Source organism: Apteryx rowi, unplaced genomic scaffold (genome assembly GCF_003343035.1).
Source record: "Apteryx rowi isolate R43461 unplaced genomic scaffold, aptRow1 scaffold_2, whole genome shotgun sequence".
Classification (NCBI taxonomy): domain Eukaryota; kingdom Metazoa; phylum Chordata; class Aves; order Apterygiformes; family Apterygidae; genus Apteryx; species Apteryx rowi.
In genome coordinates this window covers 5,630,280-5,651,646 of record NW_020448307.1, presented here as the reverse complement: position 1 = coordinate 5,651,646, position 21,367 = coordinate 5,630,280, and the positions used below count along the sequence as shown (strand labels likewise).

General features: G+C 36.4%; 1 protein-coding gene across 5 annotated transcripts in view; it reads left to right on the top strand.

Moving 5' to 3' along the window:
• FAM13B (family with sequence similarity 13 member B) overlaps positions 1-21,367 on the top strand; it is a 49,217-nt gene that overhangs the window by 22,229 nt on the left and 5,621 nt on the right. For 3 of the 5 annotated variants that reach the window (XM_026063136.1, XM_026063134.1, XM_026063135.1), the window contains exons 8-20: positions 4,765-4,806; positions 5,852-6,007; positions 7,452-7,587; positions 7,835-7,858; positions 11,226-11,293; positions 12,060-12,114; positions 12,557-12,704; positions 16,463-16,673; positions 18,064-18,193; positions 18,696-18,777; positions 19,071-19,300; positions 19,664-19,747; positions 20,926-21,021. In XM_026063136.1, coding sequence (XP_025918921.1) covers positions 4,765-4,806; positions 5,852-6,007; positions 7,452-7,587; positions 7,835-7,858; positions 11,226-11,293; positions 12,060-12,114; positions 12,557-12,704; positions 16,463-16,673; positions 18,064-18,193; positions 18,696-18,777; positions 19,071-19,300; positions 19,664-19,747; positions 20,926-21,021 — 1,462 coding nt within the window. The remainder of the gene's footprint in view (positions 1-4,764; positions 4,807-5,851; positions 6,008-7,451; positions 7,588-7,834; positions 7,859-11,225; positions 11,294-12,059; positions 12,115-12,556; positions 12,705-16,462; positions 16,674-18,063; positions 18,194-18,695; positions 18,778-19,070; positions 19,301-19,663; positions 19,748-20,925; positions 21,022-21,367) is intronic. The other 2 variants (XM_026063137.1, XM_026063138.1) reach the window with 2 other exon arrangements.

The following is a 21,367-nucleotide window of genomic DNA, read 5'->3' as shown; positions in this document are numbered from 1 at the left end:
TCAAAAAGCATTAATTATGGTTAGCATTTCGCATAATTTGTGGGGAGGGATATGGAGGAATTCTCTAGAGGAAGAAAGAGGATCTTGACCGTAAAACCAAAACTATTACAGGAAACATGTAAAAACACTGAATGAGAATGTTTTAATAAACTTTTAATCAATGTAAATGTATTTACAAACTTAAAAATTTTCATGATTTGAATTTAACGTCCCTTTAATAATTTTTTTTTTAGTTCCTTGATATTCAAAAAAAGGAAAGCACATGGTAAAGCAGATTTTTTGGGTTATTTATATTGATGTGGGGCCTGCATAAGGGAAAGAGGAAGAAAAGTATATCTTAAAAACATGATTCTTACAGTTCCTTAATTTGGAGTCTTGTTGCATCTCTGTTACTGTCAGGTTTTAGGAACCAAGTATCTGTGTTTTGGGCCTTTGGAAACTTTTTGGGAAAAGGTTGCATGTTTCTTCTGTTAAAGATCATCTTGATCCATATGACAAGGAATATGACCTTCTTTTTAAATACTTGGATCATAACTTGCTTATCATTTTGCTTGCTACCTTTTTTCTTTACTTGTTCTGTTCTTTTAAAAACATATGACCTTCATGCACTCCGTGGTGTTAATTTGACTGTGTGTATGTGTGTGTGAGAGAGCTGATGAGAACATGGATAATCACTAATGCAGTCTGATTTAGTGACTGTGTGAAAATGTTATCTAAAAGAAACCTTTTGAGTGATCTTAAGGCTGTTTTCCAGTCAGGGAACATCCGTTGTTCACTGGTTGACATGGTGTATTGTACAGGCAACATCATACTCTCCGTTATCAGGAGCCTTACAGCATGACATTTTCCCGTTGGTTGTCCCAGCTTTCATAGAAAGGGAGTATTGACTCAGCATTGCAGCTGACTTTTAAGAGGTGCTATTGAAACAATCACTTTAGACTCCTTATCTGTCATTATTTATGCTGAATTTTTTCATTGCTGCTCTTTCTGTCAGTTAATAATTGTTTTACGCTTTGCAGTTCATCTCAAATATTGTCAGTTACAAGCCTAGAATAAAACTCTTAATATGTTCTGGGCTTTTCAAAGTTGGATGTATAAAACAATGAGATACGACAAGTAGGAAGTTCTGTAAACAGCTTGCTTTCTCCACATTAAATGCAAAGACAAAGAGGAACTCTTTGCTACTTGTCTGATATTTCTGTTGTCTATTTTTTTTTTTTAATTAGCTTGGTCAGTGAGAGAGAGGACATAATACACTAAAAAAAGTAAGACGAGGTGTGTGGGTATATATAGCAAGACAAACCAAATATAGTAACTGGATTGGACTGCTGGAAAATATAATATATTGTTTTGGTTGGGCTCTCTGTTTAGCATCCAAATACTTGTCCCTGCTTCAGTCCTAGAAGATGTGTGAACAACATGTTAGGACAGCTTTCCGATGTTGATTGGGCAGCGTATTGTCAGGAGTGACCTCATGTTGCAGTCTATTCCTATTTAGACTGCAGGCTTCAGTGCAGCACTCCAGAAGTGCTGTCTGACAAGCAGCTATCGAACCCGAGCGAGCAGTATGCACAACCAACAGGCAGCGTCGCGCTTCGCTGTTTTTCAAATGAAGCATTTTTACATGAAGTGCTCGTTTGGGATAGCAAAAATAATCAGAATGGCCTGCAAAGTTCTGCTGCACAGGTAAATAGATTAAAGATAAATGTTACTTTGGAATGATTGCAGATAAGAGGTTTTTTTTAACTTAAAAAGATGTGAGAGATGAAATGTAATTTTGGGATATCATGAAATTAAATAATGGCACCATTGTTTGTTTGTTTTGAATGAGAAATAAGAACTTATGTGCAGTCAGTAAATTTGCAAGAAGAACTTTGAAATGTTTTATCTTTAGTTACTTTTCCATCTCAAGATGTCTTTTTAACAGGACTGTTTATAGGTAGGGAGAAGGTGCAAAAAGGATTCTCAGGGGTGGATTAGCATTACCAAACAAAGAGGTTTACCTTTGTGTGTCTCGCTGTGTCATGCTGCGTTAAGACTCTGTATAGCAGTATAAATTACAGCTTTTGAAGAAGTATTCTTGAACACGGCACATCAGTTCTGGAGTTCTAATGAATTTTCAGCTAAGAGTGACTGACGCATTTTTTCAGAAAGTGCTTAATTGCTAAAGTGATTAGTCGAAGATGTAAGATATTCTTCAGTAGTAAGAGGATTGTTCAGGCTTTGGAATACTGCTGATTTATGCACATCTTTTGCTGAGTACCTCTAATGCATCCAAAGGTATTTAATAAAAGCACTGCTGAACGATCCTACGCTGGAGGGGCTGAAGGTTACTCAGTAAGATGGAAAATTTTGTTACAAACCTTGTCCGAAATCTTTTGGGTTCCTCGGAGATGAGTTTATTCTCCCCACTCTTGACATAGTTCTTCGTTGTCTCAAGTGGTAGAATAAAAGGATTCCAGGTCATCAGTTTCCTATAAATAGTATTTGTACTTGTGCCCTTGACTGAATTTTTTTGCTCCGTTCTACTAGTGTGTTGCAGCGTCCTGTGCTCTGATTGCCTCTCTCATTTTTCCCCCTTTGTCTGAGAAGTTACGGTATTTTAATAGTAAATTGATTTTACTGTGAAAAATCATATATTGGTACTTTCTGAAAGTAAGTATACCTTTTACAATGCAGCTCTTTTAGAATTATTGAAAATCCTGAGATTAGATATTTAAAACTACATTTTTTTCATTTTGAAATCTCATTGTTTTTTCTCTGAAATTCTTGCTTTATCTTGTTCATGGGGCTGAACTTGCAGCTTTACCTCTTCATTTTTTTTCCCGAGTATTGTCAAAACAAAAGTTGTTGATTAGTAAGCGCAAACGTTCTGTGCAGTAGTAGGGCCGTGCCGAACTCTTGTGCGCAGACACGTCGATGAAATGCAAGTATCTCAAGGTCTGAACTTTTTCTTATCATTTCCATGATTGAAAGAAAAAAGAAATGTCAGTGTGTTCAAACACACTTTTAGTTGTTTGATCCACTAGCTTTGAAATTAGTGGCTACAAGATTAAGCTTCTACATCAGATAAATTTTCTGAAGCTGTACGGCAACGGCTATTTTGGAATAGTAGTTTAGAGCTGGGTTTTTTTAGCCAAGCATTTGGAGCAGATCTGCTTCCCCCCACCCTTAAAAAACAAAACAAAACAAAAAAACCCCCTTGATTCAAGTGTGTGTGGCCATTTAAAAACAAAACACGCCTTTTTAATTACCAGCTTCGTTCCGTCTTTATGTGGTGTGGTTCAAACACTGCACTTTACTGTTAGCTGAGTGCACTATGTGTAAGGCAAAAGGGATTATTAAATAATTATTTTAACCTGTTTCCTTATCAGATAGTGTCTAATTGAGAGTCGTTTCTTGCTCGTGTTCTTCTGCCTCACCTCTCCCTACTTTGCATTTACTTAGAGGAAGAAGAAGTAGAAAGTTTGCTGGAATAGGTGGTCTCTTTTTCTTACCTCTCTGGCAGTGGATGTGGAACTACTAATAAACTTTGTAAGGTCTAAGAAAGACACTCCTTGCTGTATTAAAATTCTTCTAAGATAAGCAGAGAGTCTGTTCAACATTATTTAGCACGAGCAAGGCTAATATCAGCGAAAAGTATGTCCTTGAGGTATCTCTTCAGTTTTTTAGAGGAGCAGCAGTCTTGCATGTTCCCCCCTGCTTCCCTATAGTGTTTCAGGGTTTACTGTATGCTTTCATGAAAGTAACTTTAAAAATCCATTCTGACTGCTAGTGCATTTTGCTAAAAGGTAAAGAGTAGAAAACAAGTTTGTTTTTCAGCTGTTCAGGCTTAGTTAAATGCCCTTTCTTCTTACTGTTTTTATGGTGTTGTGGTTCTCCACTCCCCCTCCCCGCTCCCCCCAAAATGAAATTAGTATTTATGTTTGCCTGAGTAAGACATGTGACAACCCCTTGCCATTTACAGTGGCGCTTTGTTCTTTTATTTTACTGTTAGTATGTTTACTATCAATTTGCCTAAAATTTCATAAGTATTCTGTTTACAACTATGAGAACTGATCGTATTAATGGAAAATTGGAGAGGGAGAGCATGTGCATGAGTTAACTTACTTGAACTTGCTTGTGTAGATGCACTGATTTATCCAAGAGTTTAAAGTTTCAGGCTGAAGTGACTAGTGCTCAGAGATTTCTAGGTGCTTTACAAATGGCTAACTGTGTCCCCAAACCTCTGGAAGGTACCTGCCTTGCACTTGAAATGTAGCTGTCCTTGGAGACTGCAGCAGCATCTGTTGAATGTTGTAGAATAAGAATATGCAACAATCTGACAGTCAGTGAAGGTTTCTCTGAACTGCAGCTGCGCAAGGAAGCAGAGTAATTTGGAATTTGCTTTAGACAGCAAGGTTAAAATCTGCATTCTTAAGCAAGATGTCAGGAAATCTTTTGAGACTAAGTGATTAGTATTTCCCTTGGGAAAGCCCATACCTCTGATTAGCTCATAGCTTCATAACATACTGAGCTCTTGAGAGACAGGAATCTGCATTGCTGCTTCTACAACTTTCTGTCTTATGGTGACATTTTTTTAAGGCTTCTCCATCTAAATAATAATGCAAACCCGTGCGTTTGCTTTACGACATATTTATTTTAATTAGCTGCATTACATGCAGTATTTTTAGTATTTTCAAAGTTGTTTTCTGTTGTCTTCAAGACTCGTTTATTGTTACAATTTTTTTGCATTACATTAACTTACTTCTTTTTTTATTGCAGTGCTCATATCTCTCCCATAAGTATCTTGCCAGCCTCTGCAGAGTAAGTATAATGAAAATCCAAAACTTGTGATTCCTGTTGTTATTAAAATGTGTGCAGATGATATGTCTGCTTTCAAGAAAAAGAAATGTATTAGGCTTGATTATTACAATTATGAATGAACATATTTAGTGTGAAGTATTTCATTTATGGAATTTAATGCTCACGTAGGACCAAACATCATGTGTGTCCGTATTGTTGACTGCAGAAACGTGGACCGCAGTGTGGCAGAATCTAGATTCCAGAACATTTTGTTTTTATACTTAGATACTTCATAAATGTTTGACTCCAAAATTATAGAAGTGTTCACAGTAGTATTTTTAATATCACTTCTCGATGTTAGTATTGAGTCTAGTTAAGTGGAATCACATGTACTATTGAAGAGGAAAGATAAAACTCAAATAATCCCAGAGTAAAAGATGTGGTAAAATAATTTATGATTGCTATGGGAGGCTTTTTTATAGCCTTATTTTCTCATTTTGGATGAGCTGGCTAAGAAGCAGTCATCAGGGTAGTCTGTATTTCAAGAATGGCATTTTGTTAAAGTATATCCTTCGTGTATATCCACTGTCCTTCATCAGATTCTTCTCATTGTCTCCACTGTTTGTTAGATCTTGTCTTTTTAAGATTACAGCCCCGTTCAGAAGGGGTGCAACTGACTGCTGTAATGGTACCTGCTTCAGTTTTGCCTCTGACCTGTTACAGACACAGGACTTCACTGTAACAAATATCTTAGGCTTATATAATTTCTTGCATATAATTTTTCTCTTTTTTTTCTGAATAGGTTAGTCATTGTAATGAGTGAACTACATTCTCTTGAAATACTGTTAATAGATTTCATAATACTTTCCCATGTAAATCTTATTAAATAAATGATAATAGATCCAGTAATTCCCATCGTCTTTTTGGAAAGATTAGTCTGTTTTGTCTTGAAGTACTTGGCATCAAAGATTCCTCTGTCTAGTAAGAATTGATATTTCCACCTTTCTGCATAGTCGATCAATGTAAGAAGTTCTTAACGTGAATTTTCTGGCTTTTTTTTTGTTAGCATTTTAGAAAGAACAATTAGAGCAGCTGTGGAACAGCACCTTTTCGATCTGCAGAGCAGCTTAGATCACGATCTTAAGCATATACAGCAACACAGATTGGGCTGTAACAATGAAGCAAAAAACCCCAACAGGGATGAGGAAGGATCTAACAACCAGTAAGAATTCTTGTATCTATAATGAATTGCATAGGATTGTATATCTAAGCTTTTCTAAAACTATCTACCCTGTTCCCCCTCATCAACCCAAAGCAAAAGTTTTGCTATTAACTTAAATTTATCTTGCATTTTAAACCAAATCAACTTCTGTCACTTGCAAGTAATCATCAGCTCTTTAAGAAAATATTTTAAATTGAGCATATGATATAGCTCAAAATACTGTGATGTATAACTGCTTCACTGCTGAACTGTAAGTAGCACAAGCAAGTTAAATTTACCCCAGTGTTTCATTTTAATCTCATTTGTGTTACTATGACTCAATTTTATCATATAAAAGCTATTGTAGATGCCATCTGAGTTTCTTTAATACACCTTTTCATGTCAATGTAACTATTGTACTCCTCTGGTTGCCAATATCAACAAAACATCTAAAACTGATTGGAATGAGCAATTTGGATTAATTGCATGGAGGAGTTGTCCCATTTGGTCAGCTTTTATTTTTATCAGAAGTCTTCCTGGGTTATGGGTGTAGTGATTGCCAAGACAGCACTGAAAAGCTGATACCTTTTAGTGTTTTATTAAAAATAAACAATCAAATTAATACCCAAACTCCAAAAATGCCTAGTTCAGTTATTTAAGTAGGATTTCAGCATCTAAATCCCTTCGTGGCTTGGAGTCTGAAATATGTCAAGTATTCAGAGACTCAAATGCTGTTTTCCAGATCTTCAGTGTTTTTAAGTCTTATCTGTGACAACAAGTGGGACTAAAGTTAGTAATCGATAGTGAAATTTTCATAGGACAATAACAAGTAATAATTGTTGCTGATAATGATCAATTATAACTTGAGTTTTAAAGATTTAATTTGCTTGAAGTAATGTGTAAGTCTGTAATCACCTGAAAGATCTGTAGTTACTGAATTCCTTCAGTTACAGCATAAGTGCGTTTAAGGCTGGCTGGCCTCACAGCAACAGAAGCTAAAAGTACCATCACTGCAGACTTGAAACCAATATACTCTTTTGGCACTGGGACTGTATTTCAAATGCTTCTGATCATCATAGCGCTGAGGATTAACCATAATAGATGATATATGATAGCATTCTTGAAAGAGGTTGTCTGAGTCCTTTAAAGCAGTGCAGCCAGGGGACTACACACAAGCAGTACATACAATTAAATAAATAATAATAATAATAAAAAGTGGCAATCCAGTGCAAATTCCCTACACTAGCTTAAAATAACTGCAGGAATTATGAAAAATTAGTTAAAATGTAAAATTCCAAGCCGTGCTGTTTAATATCTGTATACCTGATTGAGGAAAAGCATTTTTAAAAGTGGTTTTGGAATTTGAGAGAGGGGAGAAGGAAGGCAGTGAAGTCAAAGACTTCACTAGATTGTTTAAAAAGCAGAAGAACAGGTTGCTGAAAGGTCTTCTTATTTGTCTCCTTAGGAATGATGTTATTGAAGATAATGACATTGGTAGCAGTAAGAACACGGGAGACTGCTCTGAAATATTGGTTAGCACCAATTTAGACAGTGAAGCTGTGAAACATGATACTGTAACTGAGGAGGAAGAAAGCCTTCAGGTGAGAGCTAAAGCTTCTTGTATGTGAAAACGGTTAATTGTTGCGACTTTAGCAAGGAAGTGCTTTGGAAATCTGAGTTCTTCTGATAGCTCTGACACAGCTTTCTATGGTGCTTTTCTGCTGCTTTGTGCAGTTAATTCCCTTTTTTGCTGTGCAGGTTTCTCTTAGATAGACATGCACAGAGAAGTTCTTTTGTACTTTGGTGCAGCTTGACTGGACCCTGGCTAATGGTTTCCTTCTTTCACAGGTACCGGCCCTTCCTTTTGCTCAGGTAAGTTAATGTATCAACAAACATAGCACTGGTTAGAGTAGCATCTGTTAGTAAAAGCTTCCTGAGGAGAAGAGAATCTAGCAGTGTAGTTGTGGAATAACCCATAGTTGGTCACACCTATCACTGTGTTATGCAATGGTAGAAGCTTGTGTCCCTCTGTGCTGATGTACGCACTCAGAAAAAGAAGAGAGAGAAAATGAGGCTCGTGACCTCCTTAAAAAGATTCAACGCTTTTTTTCAATGCTTGAAGTGTCGGGATTGACCATTTGTGTTCCAAAGCACAAAAATTCCTGTGTTTAAGAGGCACTGTGATCTAAGATGTGATGCTAGCATGCTTTTTAAAAAATAAATTGAGCTATTTTATCTTTACACCTGTTTTTGCTCAGAAAATAAGATGTTAATGATACTTGAAGTTGCTGTTAAAGTTCAGAAAGCAACTAAAAATGTGAACAGCAGACCACAGAGCATCAGATGTCATAGATTTAACTTTGGCTTTGCTTTTTTACTTAACTGAACAGTTTCATGTCAGTGGAAGAAGTAAGCCTTGTATACAGCTTGAATGGAAGCATGTTACTGTAGAAAATGTGAATGTTGAAATAATTGTTTGCCTCGTACAGCACTCAGCTTTGGTTTGAGCTGCAAATCATTAGACGTCCACATACAATCTAAAATGCGGGTTTGTAGTATGTACGGCCCGAATTTCTGAAGATGCCCTGAAATGTACCAGCACTTTTGCTAACAATCAGACATCAGTCTCTCATCTGGAATATTTTTATGCAATGAAGCAATGCTGTAAAATATGTGCTGATAAAAACAAAATTAAGTATAACAGTAATATGCAAGAGAATATAGTCTCCGCAATTCTGTATGAAATATAGCACGTATGCAGCTCTCAAGTAAGCACTTCTAATGAGAAATTCAAATCCATAGCTCCTCATTTAGTTGATATGCTATTATTGTCTTAACTCTAAATGATAAATTCTGTGGATAAAGAGATCTGCTATAAATTTTGTAGGGGAACTTTCTACAATGGTTTTTTAACTTGTCTGTGAACCCTTAACTCAGCTTGAGGGTTTCCTGAAAGATAACTAGAAAAGTAAACCTACTGTTAGCAACTGGAAAGTTTTAATGGGTCTGTGAACTTCAAAAGATAGAAACTGATGCCTTAGCGTAGTGAAACCATGACTCTTGCCTGGGCTCCTGTGTTATTAAAACAAGACATCACCATTGTGCTTTTCACTGTTGTAATGCATTCTTCGTCTAGCTTTCTGTCTTCTTTCATGGATCCCAGCAACTCTTTTGAATCACCTAACGAGCCAAATTTTTCACTCACTGCTGTTAATAGCAGCATATTGTTCTAGAATTTCATTCCGTAAATTGAAATTTAACGGAACATATTGATCTCCCAGATTCTTTCCTGATGCGTTAATGCCAAATCTTGTTATAAAAAATTTATTAGATTGCTATCCTGTAGGGTATAATGCACAAAAATTGGTATTAAAATTAGATGATATTTTATTCAATGCAGGTGAAATACTGTGCTTGCAAGAACTGTTCTGAAAGTACAGGGAAGAGTTGCATACTTCTGCCTTGTGTCTTTCTTGACAGACTATTAAGAAGTCATCCTTTTTTTTTTCCCCCCCCTTCCTCCAAAGTAACATTTGTTTTAGATTTTGAATCTTTTTACAATGAAAGCCTTCAAGAGCAATAGAAAGTGGATTGCTCGTGTTAACTGCTAACTCTCTCTCCTTACTTCCTCTTGATTTCTTGGATAAAATATATGCTGAGCCTCAGAAATCAAAACTCAGAACATGCAGATGGAGAAACAAAAATTCTAAACCAGTGGTTCTTCACTGTATTTTTGCAGTTTCAGTGGTTTCAGTGAAAGAACAGCTGAGAAATGTGAATTATGCTTCTAATGAAGTATGTGTGCTTTCCAGTTCTATGTACATTAACATACTAAGAATATGGAAGGGAAACCTGATGCTCAGGAGTTGCATGCTCATGCAGCAGCTCTTGTTGTCGTACATGGTATCGTTTTCAGCCTTTTTTGCTTTTTGGTAGGTTTCTGTCCATTGACTTCAATGGTAATGTTTGGAGGGAAACTTTGTTCTTCCAAATGTTAGCTTTACCTTCTTGTTAAGATACCATTTCAAACTTTATTGGAAAGTTTTATCATTGGGGTGGATACTAAAAGGAAATCTATGGTGATTCTTTTGTCTGAAAGGGGTTTTAAAAGATGGCATATAGGGTTGGAGGAAACAAAAGATGAACTCGTGTGCACGAGCTCTTCTTTGGGTCTGAACTGGAAGCAGAAGCAGCTGTTGCCACCCCTACAACAAATGTGACTATGCAAGAGCTGCACAGCTCATCTCCAGGGTGAAAATTATCTGCTGGGGTATGCCAAATGTATTGTAATTGGAAATTGTTTCCTTCAGTTGGAATTTGGCTAGAGGACTGACGTAATGTAAACAGAATAATGGAGTTCTGTCTGATAAAGGGCAGATATTACTGTCAGTCTTGTTCGGTTAGCGGATGTTACGTATGTTTGAACTCTGATCTTTTGTTTTACGTTCGTACGTTTTAAAGCTCATTTGCGAGAGCTTAAAACCTGAAATCAAATGTGATGTGTTATTTAAGGAGGATATATTTCATATTTCAAATTACTTGTAATTCCCCCAAATAAGGCACTTGTTGAAGAAAACAAGTCCTGGCCTTTGGCTTAAATACTTCAAGTAACCAATTGTAGATCCTTAAAGTAATCAGCCTTTCCTTTGCCAGCCTTTGGTGAACAAAATGGTGATGTGTATTCGCCTGAACTTATTTTGTGAGATGGTGTCATAGAATAACTGCCAGCGTTTCTTCATCCCTTTCCAGTTCTGTTGGTGCTTTATTTAGTAACAGGGATTAGCAGTTCCTTTTAGAAAGTCTGTCAGACTTGTTTCATTTTACACATGCTGAGCACGAGTATTCATCCAGCGTAAGTATCTTTGGGACTAGGATATACTTGTTGCCATGATTTTAGTCACCCCCAAACTTCATGCTGTGACTGAGCATTTGTAGTGAAAGCGTTGCTTATATCCTAAAAAATGTGGGGAAAAAATGGTTCATTGAAGATGGAAAGCCATTATCTGTCTTGTAGTGATATATCCTGTGGATGTTTATTTTCTATGTAAAACAGCTGGTTACTGGCCTCACTTTGGTTGTAAAAATATTGCATGGTTAGCAAGTACGATTTCTACCCACACATAAAAAAAACCCTTTGGTTTTGTGCTTGAGGGCTTTTTGTGGTCAGTGATGGTTACAGAAATGTTTTCAGCTAAGAATACCATTCCCAGAGCTTTCTAAACAGCCTTTTTGCCAACAGGCTGCAGACGTATTATTGAAACCATGTGGTAAAGAGGCAGAAGTTGATGGAGAAAATAATAGCGAAAGGTATGAATTTGTTTCATTTATCACTTAAGTGGCAGATTCTGTAACTTCAGTTTGGAAACATAAGTATACCAAACTCTGGTAATTTGTTACAGCACAGTATAACATATGGAAGGGAAAATGAAACTTATAATTTCTCACATGTAAAAACAGTAAGGATGAGATGGAGTTATCTTTTTATGATGATGAAATAAAAGGCATGGAACTTTATGCACTTAAAAGAGAAACTCGGTGCAGACCTATATGATTGATGTTGTGTTTTTTGAATAACCCTATGTTCTGGGCAAGAGAAACGGAAGAGAAAATGTTGTTATTTTCTTCAAATCATTTTGGGACATTTTGTGACTCTTAACGGTTTCAGGATTAATACTGATAATGCAGTGTCTAACCAGGAAGTTTTTCAGTTCGTTTGCAGTTTGGGTTCAGCATTGACTGAGATTTCAGTTTGAGTGCAGTTGAATTTCAAAATATTTACTCCCAGTTTGGGAATAAATAAAGGTTTGAGCTGTTTTTTAATTTCCTATTTAGTTTGAGTCCAGTTGTTGTTTACATGCTTCAGTTTGAAGTTCTGTGTGAAGAACAAAGGAAAAAAGAGAGTAATGTAACATTTGCTATCTAGAATATTAATTATCAGTTCAAGGAAATGTATTGCGTATCTGTAAAAGTGGACTGGAGTGTCTAAGAATAACAAGTAAGGAGAATGTATAATATTTACTGTCCATTAAGAATTTATATTTAAAATGATAACCAGTCTGTTTCTTGTTTTTAGGCAAAATAGTATATTGCTTGGTGGCAATGACAAAATATCTTCAGAGGTGTTTCTGGTAAGTTTGTGATTTAATTTATATGCAAATACTCAATTTTTTGTAAATTTCTTTTAAATAGAGATATGAAGAAAAACAATAAACTTAGTTTTTAACAATTAATAATTCTGTTATATTGGTTGTCCTGCTGCTAGGTTTGCATAGTCTCTGTCAGAGATCTTATCACCTGGCTGCACAGAAATTTTTGGCAGCACAGCAGGCTTATATTTATGCATCTGGTGTAAGGAATGTTTTGTAAGGTTAATAACTGACTATTACTGTGGAAGAATGAAGTTTCTGTTTGTAATTCTGTATTGAATAAGGGAGTATCCTCACTTGAGATAGGAAAGAAGAATTTTTTTGCAGAAAACTTCCAGAGGTGCTGAAACTGGCACTGATTTGTTACCTGATTTCCAGTTGCTAAATAATAATAAAATTGTTCTGGTCTGTTATTTAAATACAGGATTCAACCAGCAAGACTTGTGATCTTAATGCAAATACTGATTCAGAGGTGTCAGGGGATGGCAACATTACTGTTTCTGAGGAAGCTGTGGGTGTCCAAGTACCACGTCTAGATCTGAAGAATGTATCTGATGGTGACAAATGGGAAGGTAATTTTCCCCCTTTAGTTTGCAGTATAGTTACTCATGAGAAATAAAACATTTTAAAGTAGAGCAAGCAGTTTGACAACTTGGACCAAATTAAAGAAAAAAAAATTCAAGTAATGCTTTTCTATACATATGGTAAGATTGGCCAAGTTATGACATAGGTCCCATCTTGTTTCAGAGCTATCTGCAACTAAATTAAGAAAGGACCTTAAAAAACTGAAAAGAAAAAAATAGCTCTCAAAGAGCAACTGAAGATAGCAAAAAAGCTTAAGTTTCATAGTAGGAATTTTAAAGGAACTTAAATGACTTAAGGTTTCCAGAACCCTGAGCATCTCAGGCTCCTTAAAAATGCTTTCCCTGGTTGTGTTGTATCGTGGTACTCGCATTGTTTTTTCCTTGTGAATGATTTTTAAAAAAATTTTTTTTTAAATGTAAACTGTCTTAAGTTCTAATACTAGCTAAATTTGACTTAAAATGACTAAACTACTAAACACAGCCATTTATTTAGTCTGAAAAATCTGTTGGTTGTTTTAAACATCAGGAATGTCAGATGTTGGTTCTCTTGTCATTGGACAAGTTGAAACAGCTCTCAGTTTTCAAATAAAAGCTAAGTTGCAGATGGGTATTATTTCTCTGCCCCTTCTGGTGTGCTGTTTGGATCTTAGAAACATTAGCAAAATGATATTTCAATTGTATGAAATACAGTTTTGTCTCAGAGAGGTTTCTTTATATTTTGTAACCTGCTGATTCTTTATAGTCTTCCAGGTTTAGCAAGTCCCTAAACTTGTGACTTTATTGAACTTTATTGGTCAGATGTCTGGAAATAACCATTTAGACTGACCTTACATTGTGTAAAAACACAACCCCTCTCTATCCTAATTAAAAAAAACACTCTTGACAATATTTTATTTTCAAAATACTTGTTTACATGTAAATACTTTTTTATATGTTATATCCTGTCCTCTGCCTGGTGCTGATATTCTGAATCATCAATCTGTCTGCATGTAAAAAATGCAAGTGATATAGTTTGCTAAAATATGAATTGTCACCAGCAGTAGGATGATCAAAGTCCATTTATTTCCCATTTATAAAAATTGTAAATATGAAGTGGTTGATGGAGTTAGTACAGGTTTACTACACAGGGATGAGGGTTTACTTCCAGCAGGCTGTTCCAGTGACAGCTATTTATTGAGATATCTAGGTGTCACCATCAAACATTAACAAATCACTGGTAACAAAGAATGAATACAATTATCTTTTTGGTTGCTGTATTATAAACATTAAACGTAATGAAGTATTCCTGGAACGTACATAGGTTAACAGTGCACCTTATAGTTGTAGCATGTCAGCGCATAAAGCTTTATCGCTACTTGACCTTCAGGACAACTTAGAAAGTTGTTAGGTTGTCACCAGTGTTGACTACTTATTTTTGTGTTCTGCTTGCTTTTACATATTCTCCCAATTAATTCCTTGCATGAATCCGTATTTCCTACTTAACCCTTTGTTAAATAATTAAGTTTGTAGTTTGTGAATGGCTTATCTGTATTTGTCGAATATTTGCCAGTTGGCCCTCTTGAGCCCTGGCAAATGGGTACACTTGGAGTACGTCATGTCATAGGAGTCGCTCTGCAGGCATCTAAAGACACCGAGTCCAGGCTTTTGTTCTCGTTGCTCAAGCTGATAACTTATGTTCTCTATGTTTTATTTATGTTAATTGTTTACTTACATGTTATGTTTTGTTGCACCCTCTATTTGTTTTAACCTGCTTTAATACATATTCCCATAAGGTTTGTGGCTTTCATTTTCATTATTTCTTTAATTCTGTTCATAAAAGACACCTTGGTTTCATATATCCAAATAATTTTATGATCTTTACCTTGAACAGAAAGTAGCATATCTGTCTATAAATATATAATATATGGGTTTGGGTAGTAAAATCATGATATTTTGCAAGACATGGTATTTCATTGTGAAGTACTTGAGGTCTGGCAGTTCTTCGGTCCTGTTTAGAGTATTTATTAGGACCTTAGTCTTCAAGGCACCACAGGTCCTGTGGCATTCCATTTAAGTAGATTGGTTTTGTAGAGCAATCTGTACTAGTTCAGATCTTTTACGAGATTTCTAATATTAAAGCCTGAGTGGTGGAAAACTTAAGGGCCTATAAGCAATATAGCTCTTGAAAATGAGCATGGAATGCTTTCTGGCTTAATAGGGGGAAAAATGCAGATCAGTTAATCTACATTTCTGAGTAGATTTTTCTGCATGTCTATAAGCTGTGAGCAAAGCTATATTGAGAACTTGTTTTTTGTTAACATGGAAATGCATGGGACTTTTATTAAACTACAGTAAGTCTTTACTATTCCTTTGTCAGTTCTTTGTAAACCTTTTCAGTAAACAGTTTAATTTTGCTAAGGGCTGAGCATCCTTACCTGCCATCGAAATTGCTTGGAAGCTGAGAGTGCTCAGGGCCTGGCCCAAAAGATGGGATGTTTTTCCCTGGTACTGTATCTTCCTGCTTTACATGTTATGTATGGTTTGTTCTGACTGTGCTGTGTGTTCACTTTAGTATTTTTGCCATTCTTTTTCATTTTATTAGCGCCATGCCCTATCACTTTTCCCCTCATTGATTTCAAAACAATGCATCTGCAGAGAGAAGGGGAGGGTAAGTATGGTTCGCCATACGTTCAGTTATCTGCCTTTTGATAGTTTATGGTTTGCTTTCTAACTAACCCTTCACCTGCTGTCCCTTATATCTTGGGAATATTCTGATCTACAAGGGTTTTTTTATCTTTTATCTTCTTCTTTTTTTCTTTTCTTTTTAAGTTCCTCTTCTTGTATCTTGAACTGTGTAAACAGGCAAGATTGTAGCTTAAAAAAACAAAACAAAAGCCCCATAATACTTAGTAATTATACAATGGAAAGCAGGTACAAGGGTTTTTTTTTTTTAAGATTACTTTGTGGGTTTTACTGTTCTGCACACTTTGAACCCAGTTTTCAAATTTCTGATTTGCACTGGAAAATACAGGTAACTGCATTCTGAAAGTAAAAAGGAGTTTTATTTTAAATTGAAATGTTTGGAAGGCTGTCAGCTTTTTTTTATTAGACAGAAAGAAAACAGTATCTGAGAATTGTAAAGGATGTTAGTACTAACTTTTATGGGCATTTAAAAAATGTACTATTGTTTTGGAATCCCCTGCTTAAGAGAGCAATTACCTTCCAGAAATCAACAAATCTCTTTTTCTCAGTGGTGTCAAGATGGATTTAAATAAATAAAAACCTTCCTTTAAAAAGACTAAGCCAATGAGTATAATACCTAAAGAGGTACTGTCAGGTTTACCTAGCCTTGCTCAAACCAAGAGGAGAATCCTTGAAAGTACTAGGGTAGTGTATGAAAATTGATCTCCACAGCAATGTATTGCAACAGACAATAAATGTATTCTTCTAACCTTCAGATTTCTGATCAGTAAATAAGGTACTGTTACACTATTGAAGTGTTCAGGGATGCATATTCCTAAGATACACTTTGAAAAAGGGATCCTAGTGTGCATACTTCATTTCAGTACCTTTTTCTTTCAATTGTCATATGACAGAATTTGTAGCTTTCCGATGTATTTCGCTGTATTTATTCACTTTGTGTATGACACCACATCCTTTATAGCCTACAAGACTAAGCATTGGGTACGCGTTTGGGTTTCCTTCTGACTTGTTTATAATTCTCTTAACACTAGTATGATTTTGTGTCCTTTTTTTTTATCTTATAGATCCGTTTCCTGCTTTCAAATCCTGGCAGGAGGACAGTGAATCCGGAGAAGCTCAGCTTTCCCCGCAGGCTGGACGAATGACTAATCATCCGTTGGAAGAGGATTGTCACCCAGTATTGTCTCATCGTAGTTTGGATTTTGGACAAAGCCAACGTTTCTTGCATGATCCAGAAACATTAGATTCTTCATCCAAAGCACTTTCTTTTGTTAGGTATGTATTTTAATACAATTTGGTAAGATTTGGGGTAGGAGATGGGGCTGCCAGTATGAAAATACTGCTAACTGTTTAAGAACCTAATGGGTGTTTGTGATATGATCAATTAAACGCCAAGGTCAAACACAGCTTTATATGGCCGTTTGGCTGTTCTACATACCTGGGAACAGGGTCAGACCAGAGGTTCATCTGGGATGGTGTCGTGTCTCTGGAAGTGGCCGCTGGCAGATACTGAGGAAAAGAGTATAAAAATAGGACAAGCCTATGGAGATATTTCCTGGCATTCAGTCAGCGCTGCTGGCACCTACTGTAATGACACTTCCTGGGCTGAAGAAGTATTTATATCTGCTGTTTACCAGTCTTTACTGGACTGCTGGTCTCTGGTTTTATGTAAGTTTGGGAGGGGGTTCTGTAGCATGAATATCTGTTTTCATGTAGCATTATTTCAGATGTGTTTCATGTGGCATGTTATCTGCTCCCAGTAAAGAGAACCAAGTTGCGCAAACATTGCGACTAAAGTGTGCAGTAATAATCTGGAAAGACAGTTCATCTGGGCTGTGGAAGGTCTTCACTCAGGAGGGTTATAGGAAAGTATCAGTTGTTGGAGAGCTGTGTGATAGCAGTACGGTGAAGACATAGGATTCTTCATGCAGGTCCTTTTTTGGCGGCTTAGAGGATCAAGCCCATTTACCCCAGTGTGTGAAAGTTGAGTTTATTAAAAAATACTGCAAGTTGTTTGTGTGACATTGGAAATTGTGACCCTCCAAAACTGTAAATAACGTGGTGACCTGACTGTCTAATACTATGGCTGTGAGAAGCAGTGTAAGAAAAGCTTCTGTGCTTGTTAGGGAAGAAATAATCGTACAAAATGAGAAAATTTGAACAGGAAAGACCAAGTTCAGAATCCCTAATTCTCCATATGACATAGATTTATTGATGCAAAAGAATACTCTTCCAAGTTTTCTCCAGTTAGCAGCAGAAGAAAGTATGGTTGAGGAATACTGTTAAAAAGACGCAGATGACTGACCTGCAGAAAAATTACAATTGTAATAGCTCTTCTCATCATTCTCAAACTAATAAGGATCTGCACTATGTGCAGTATTTTCTAGTATCTCGAACTACATAGATGTCACTAGTTGTGTTGAGAGATCTTTCAGGAAACTAGAAAGGAAAAAAATAATACATCACATTTTGAAGGCAGTAGATCAAGGCATTTTGATTCAGTAAATAAATAGCTCTGGCTGAAAACTTGAAAAGAATGAATTATAAACTTGAGAAAAAAATATTGTAGTTAGTCATCTGTTACTCAAAAGAAAATAAAAATAATACAGTTGCTTGCACTGGTTTAATTATTTGAAATGACACTTTAAAAATGCTTTCAATACAGAACACGAAGAGCATCCTTTAGCTCAAAAGATGACAAAAGGGAAGACAAGACTCCATATCAGCTTGTCAAGAAATTACAGAAAAAAATAAAGCAATTTGAGGAACAATTTGAAAAAGAGAAAAACAGTAAGGTAAGTTACTACTACTGCTTTTATGCAGGATAAATTACCTCATGGTAGAGCTAAGCTACTTCCAGTAGTTCAGTACTGGGTAACTGACTGAGTTCACCAAATATGAATAATTTTGTTATATGCTGCTGTCTGCAAAATTAAAGTGGAAAACCAGCAGTAGTAGAAAATAAGCCATAATGCCTGAGCCCAAAGAAGGGCAGACGGTGACATTTATGCAGTGAGACCGAGGATGTCAGATGAGATAAGGGGAGAGAAAAAAGCATCTTATTCAGTTATTCGCTTCTTATTCAAGCTTGTTCAATTTCTGGTGTTCTGTTTCAAATTTATTTTCAAGGTGTTGTCCATTATGTTGGCGCTGAGATTTCAGCTGGCACTAAGAGTGGCATCCTTGGGACTAGTCACCTTCACTGTCCTATTATCAAGCATTGAATGAAATCTTTATAAAAAGCTTTAGTGTGTGTTTGACTTTATACAAATGTAGTTTCTCTGTATTACTTCTCAGCCCTCCTATAGTGATATTGCGGCCAACCCAAAAGTTTTGAAATGGATGACTGACCTTACCAAACTGAGAAAGCAAATAAAAGGTAAGGGTTGTTACAATTTTTTTTTTAATACAGATGTAAATTATCTAAATGACTAAAATGGAAGCGATATGTCATTCAAGAAAATTCCACAGGACAGTAAAGATCTTTAATTTCTAGATTCTGGCCTATTCTATTACAAAAGCAAAATCAAATTATTCTTGTGCCATTGTTTTTAGTTTACTGGAAGAGAAACTTTGCCGATGCAAACCATTACGTCCTTTATTCACAATTTCTCATGACTGAGAAAGTTATTTCTTTTAAACTTTTGGATTGGGTAATTTTTCTCATTTCAGATGCAAAGCAGAAGAGCTCAGATGGAGAATTCATACCTCAGACACGTCCACGAAGTAACACACTTCCAAAAAGTTTTGGCTCCTCTCTTGACCAAGAGGATGAAGAAAATGAAGATGAGATGCGGGTTGTGCAGAAAGAGAAGAAGCCTTCCAAGGAAGCTACACTTGAACTCATTTTGAAAAGATTAAAGGAAAAACGAGTTGAAAGATGTTTGCCAGAAGATATAAAAGTAAGCATAAGCTTACGGTGAGGCTGCTACTAGGTGAATAGCGGAGGGTATTAGAGCACTGTCAAACGCTTCAGATGCTGCTTTATCAATAAAATGATGTCTCTGTCTAGTAACCCTTTCCCAAGCCCCCATGTTTTAGACTCTGTGGGGAAATAATCAAGTTGAACTACATTTCTCTTGCTCAGTATTTGTTAAAGTATTTACAAGTATCTGCTGACAATATTGGGCAGCTTTAAATGGGTGAAGGTGGGATATGTGTTATTAACTAAGCTAAGTTTGGCTAAGGCAGCTGTATAGCTGTTAATGTAGAGAAGCTGTTGAAGTCACTTGTGTTTGCTTAGATGTGAATTGTTCTTCTGACAGAAAATGACGAAGGACCATTTGGTAGAAGAGAAAACATCTCTCCAGAAAAGCCTCCTGTATTATGAAAGTCAGCATGGACGACCGGTAATACCTGGTTTACTTCATCAAACTATGTTAATGTACATGCAGACAACAGTAGTTCTCTTGCAGGAGTAGCAACAGCATTTACTACTGTTTTTCTGAGGACACAAAGTTACATATCAATTTCCATGTTACTGTTAGAAGTCAATGCAATAACTTCCTCTAAAAATTAGAATTTTATGTAATGATTAATTATATAGGCTGTTTTTCCACAGATTGGTAGAATATTGCGGTTTGCAATGTGATTTGTGTAATTTGGCTCCATATTTCTCTGTGAAGCAAAGGGCAGTCTGAAAAACAAGCTGTTGGTCCTGGGAAAAGGCCTGAAAGGTTATTCTGGATTTCACAAACAAATTAGAAGACACTAATATTTCAAGTATGAGGTGTATATCTTACATAAATGCATATATGGAAGTTAGAGTAATTGTGTAACAATTAGTCCTTCAAATTTTGGATTTTATTTTGGTAAGTGGTCAGTATCACTAGTCCAATCACAAGATCTTTATGACTCTATCAGCTTTGTGGGTCTGACACATTAACTAGATGATCAGCACTGCCATGTCAGTCTGCCCAAGCCTTCGGTGCTAAAAGCCTAGGAAGGCAGAATAATGATTTTGGAGGTATTGGCACTGGCTCTACAATCCCCTTTGGGAGAAAATCCCAGGAATTCTTCAGGCTAGCCTTCAAGATTGATTACACATAGTGATCAAGAATTGAGAGTAAAATCTCCCTCTGCAGTTTCATCTTTCTTCCTCTTTTATTTATTTATTTTTTCTCCTTCCCACTCCGCCCCTATCATTTCTGTAGAACCATCATTGCTAGTCACTTGGTCTTCTCCCCTAGTTCTTGGCGCCCCCCTTCCCCCGCTTTTTTTCTTTTCCGTGGCTTTTTAAAGATAGAGGGTTTGCCTCTACTGGAGCTGCCCTAACTTTTAGGAGTTCTTCTGAACTTCATCCAAAAAATAGAGAGTCAAAGTGAGAAAGCAGGGGAAAGAAAAAAGCACCCACTCCTTTCTCTGGGGGGGAAAAAAAAAGAAAAAATTCATACCCGCTATTTAAATTAGCCTTATATTCCTAACTGGAATGTACTAGAGGCCTGGCATGAGAAGCAATGCACTTTGTGTTTGCTCGTATATTACTGAGTGACTGGTGTAATTAATTCTGTGGTTTCTCTGCCTTTAGGTTACTAGAGAAGAAAGACATATTGTGAAGCCACTTTATGACAGATACAGACTTGTAAAACAAATGTTAACTAGAGCAAGCATTACTCCTATCCTTGTGAGTAAAACAAATATCATTTACCCCCCCCCCCCTTTTCTTTTCCTTTCCACTTTTGAAGTGCTAAGCTGGCTTTAGAAGAGCTTAGTAATACTGTTCCATAAAACACATCTTGTTTTTGGAAGATGCAAGATGTTGTCGTTGTGCTTGGGACATTTGATTGACTGCTGAGATCAGAGCAGTTCAAAGCTGTCTTTGACCTTGATGGCTCTTAGGAAGTAGGTGGTTCCTGGTGGAAGTAAATAAGCTGTTCAAACTTGAATTGGCTGAGACATTCCCAGGTCACCGTGCTAGGTGTAGCTCCATGGTGCATATTGTACTCTTAATCCTCCCAAGAATAGTAACA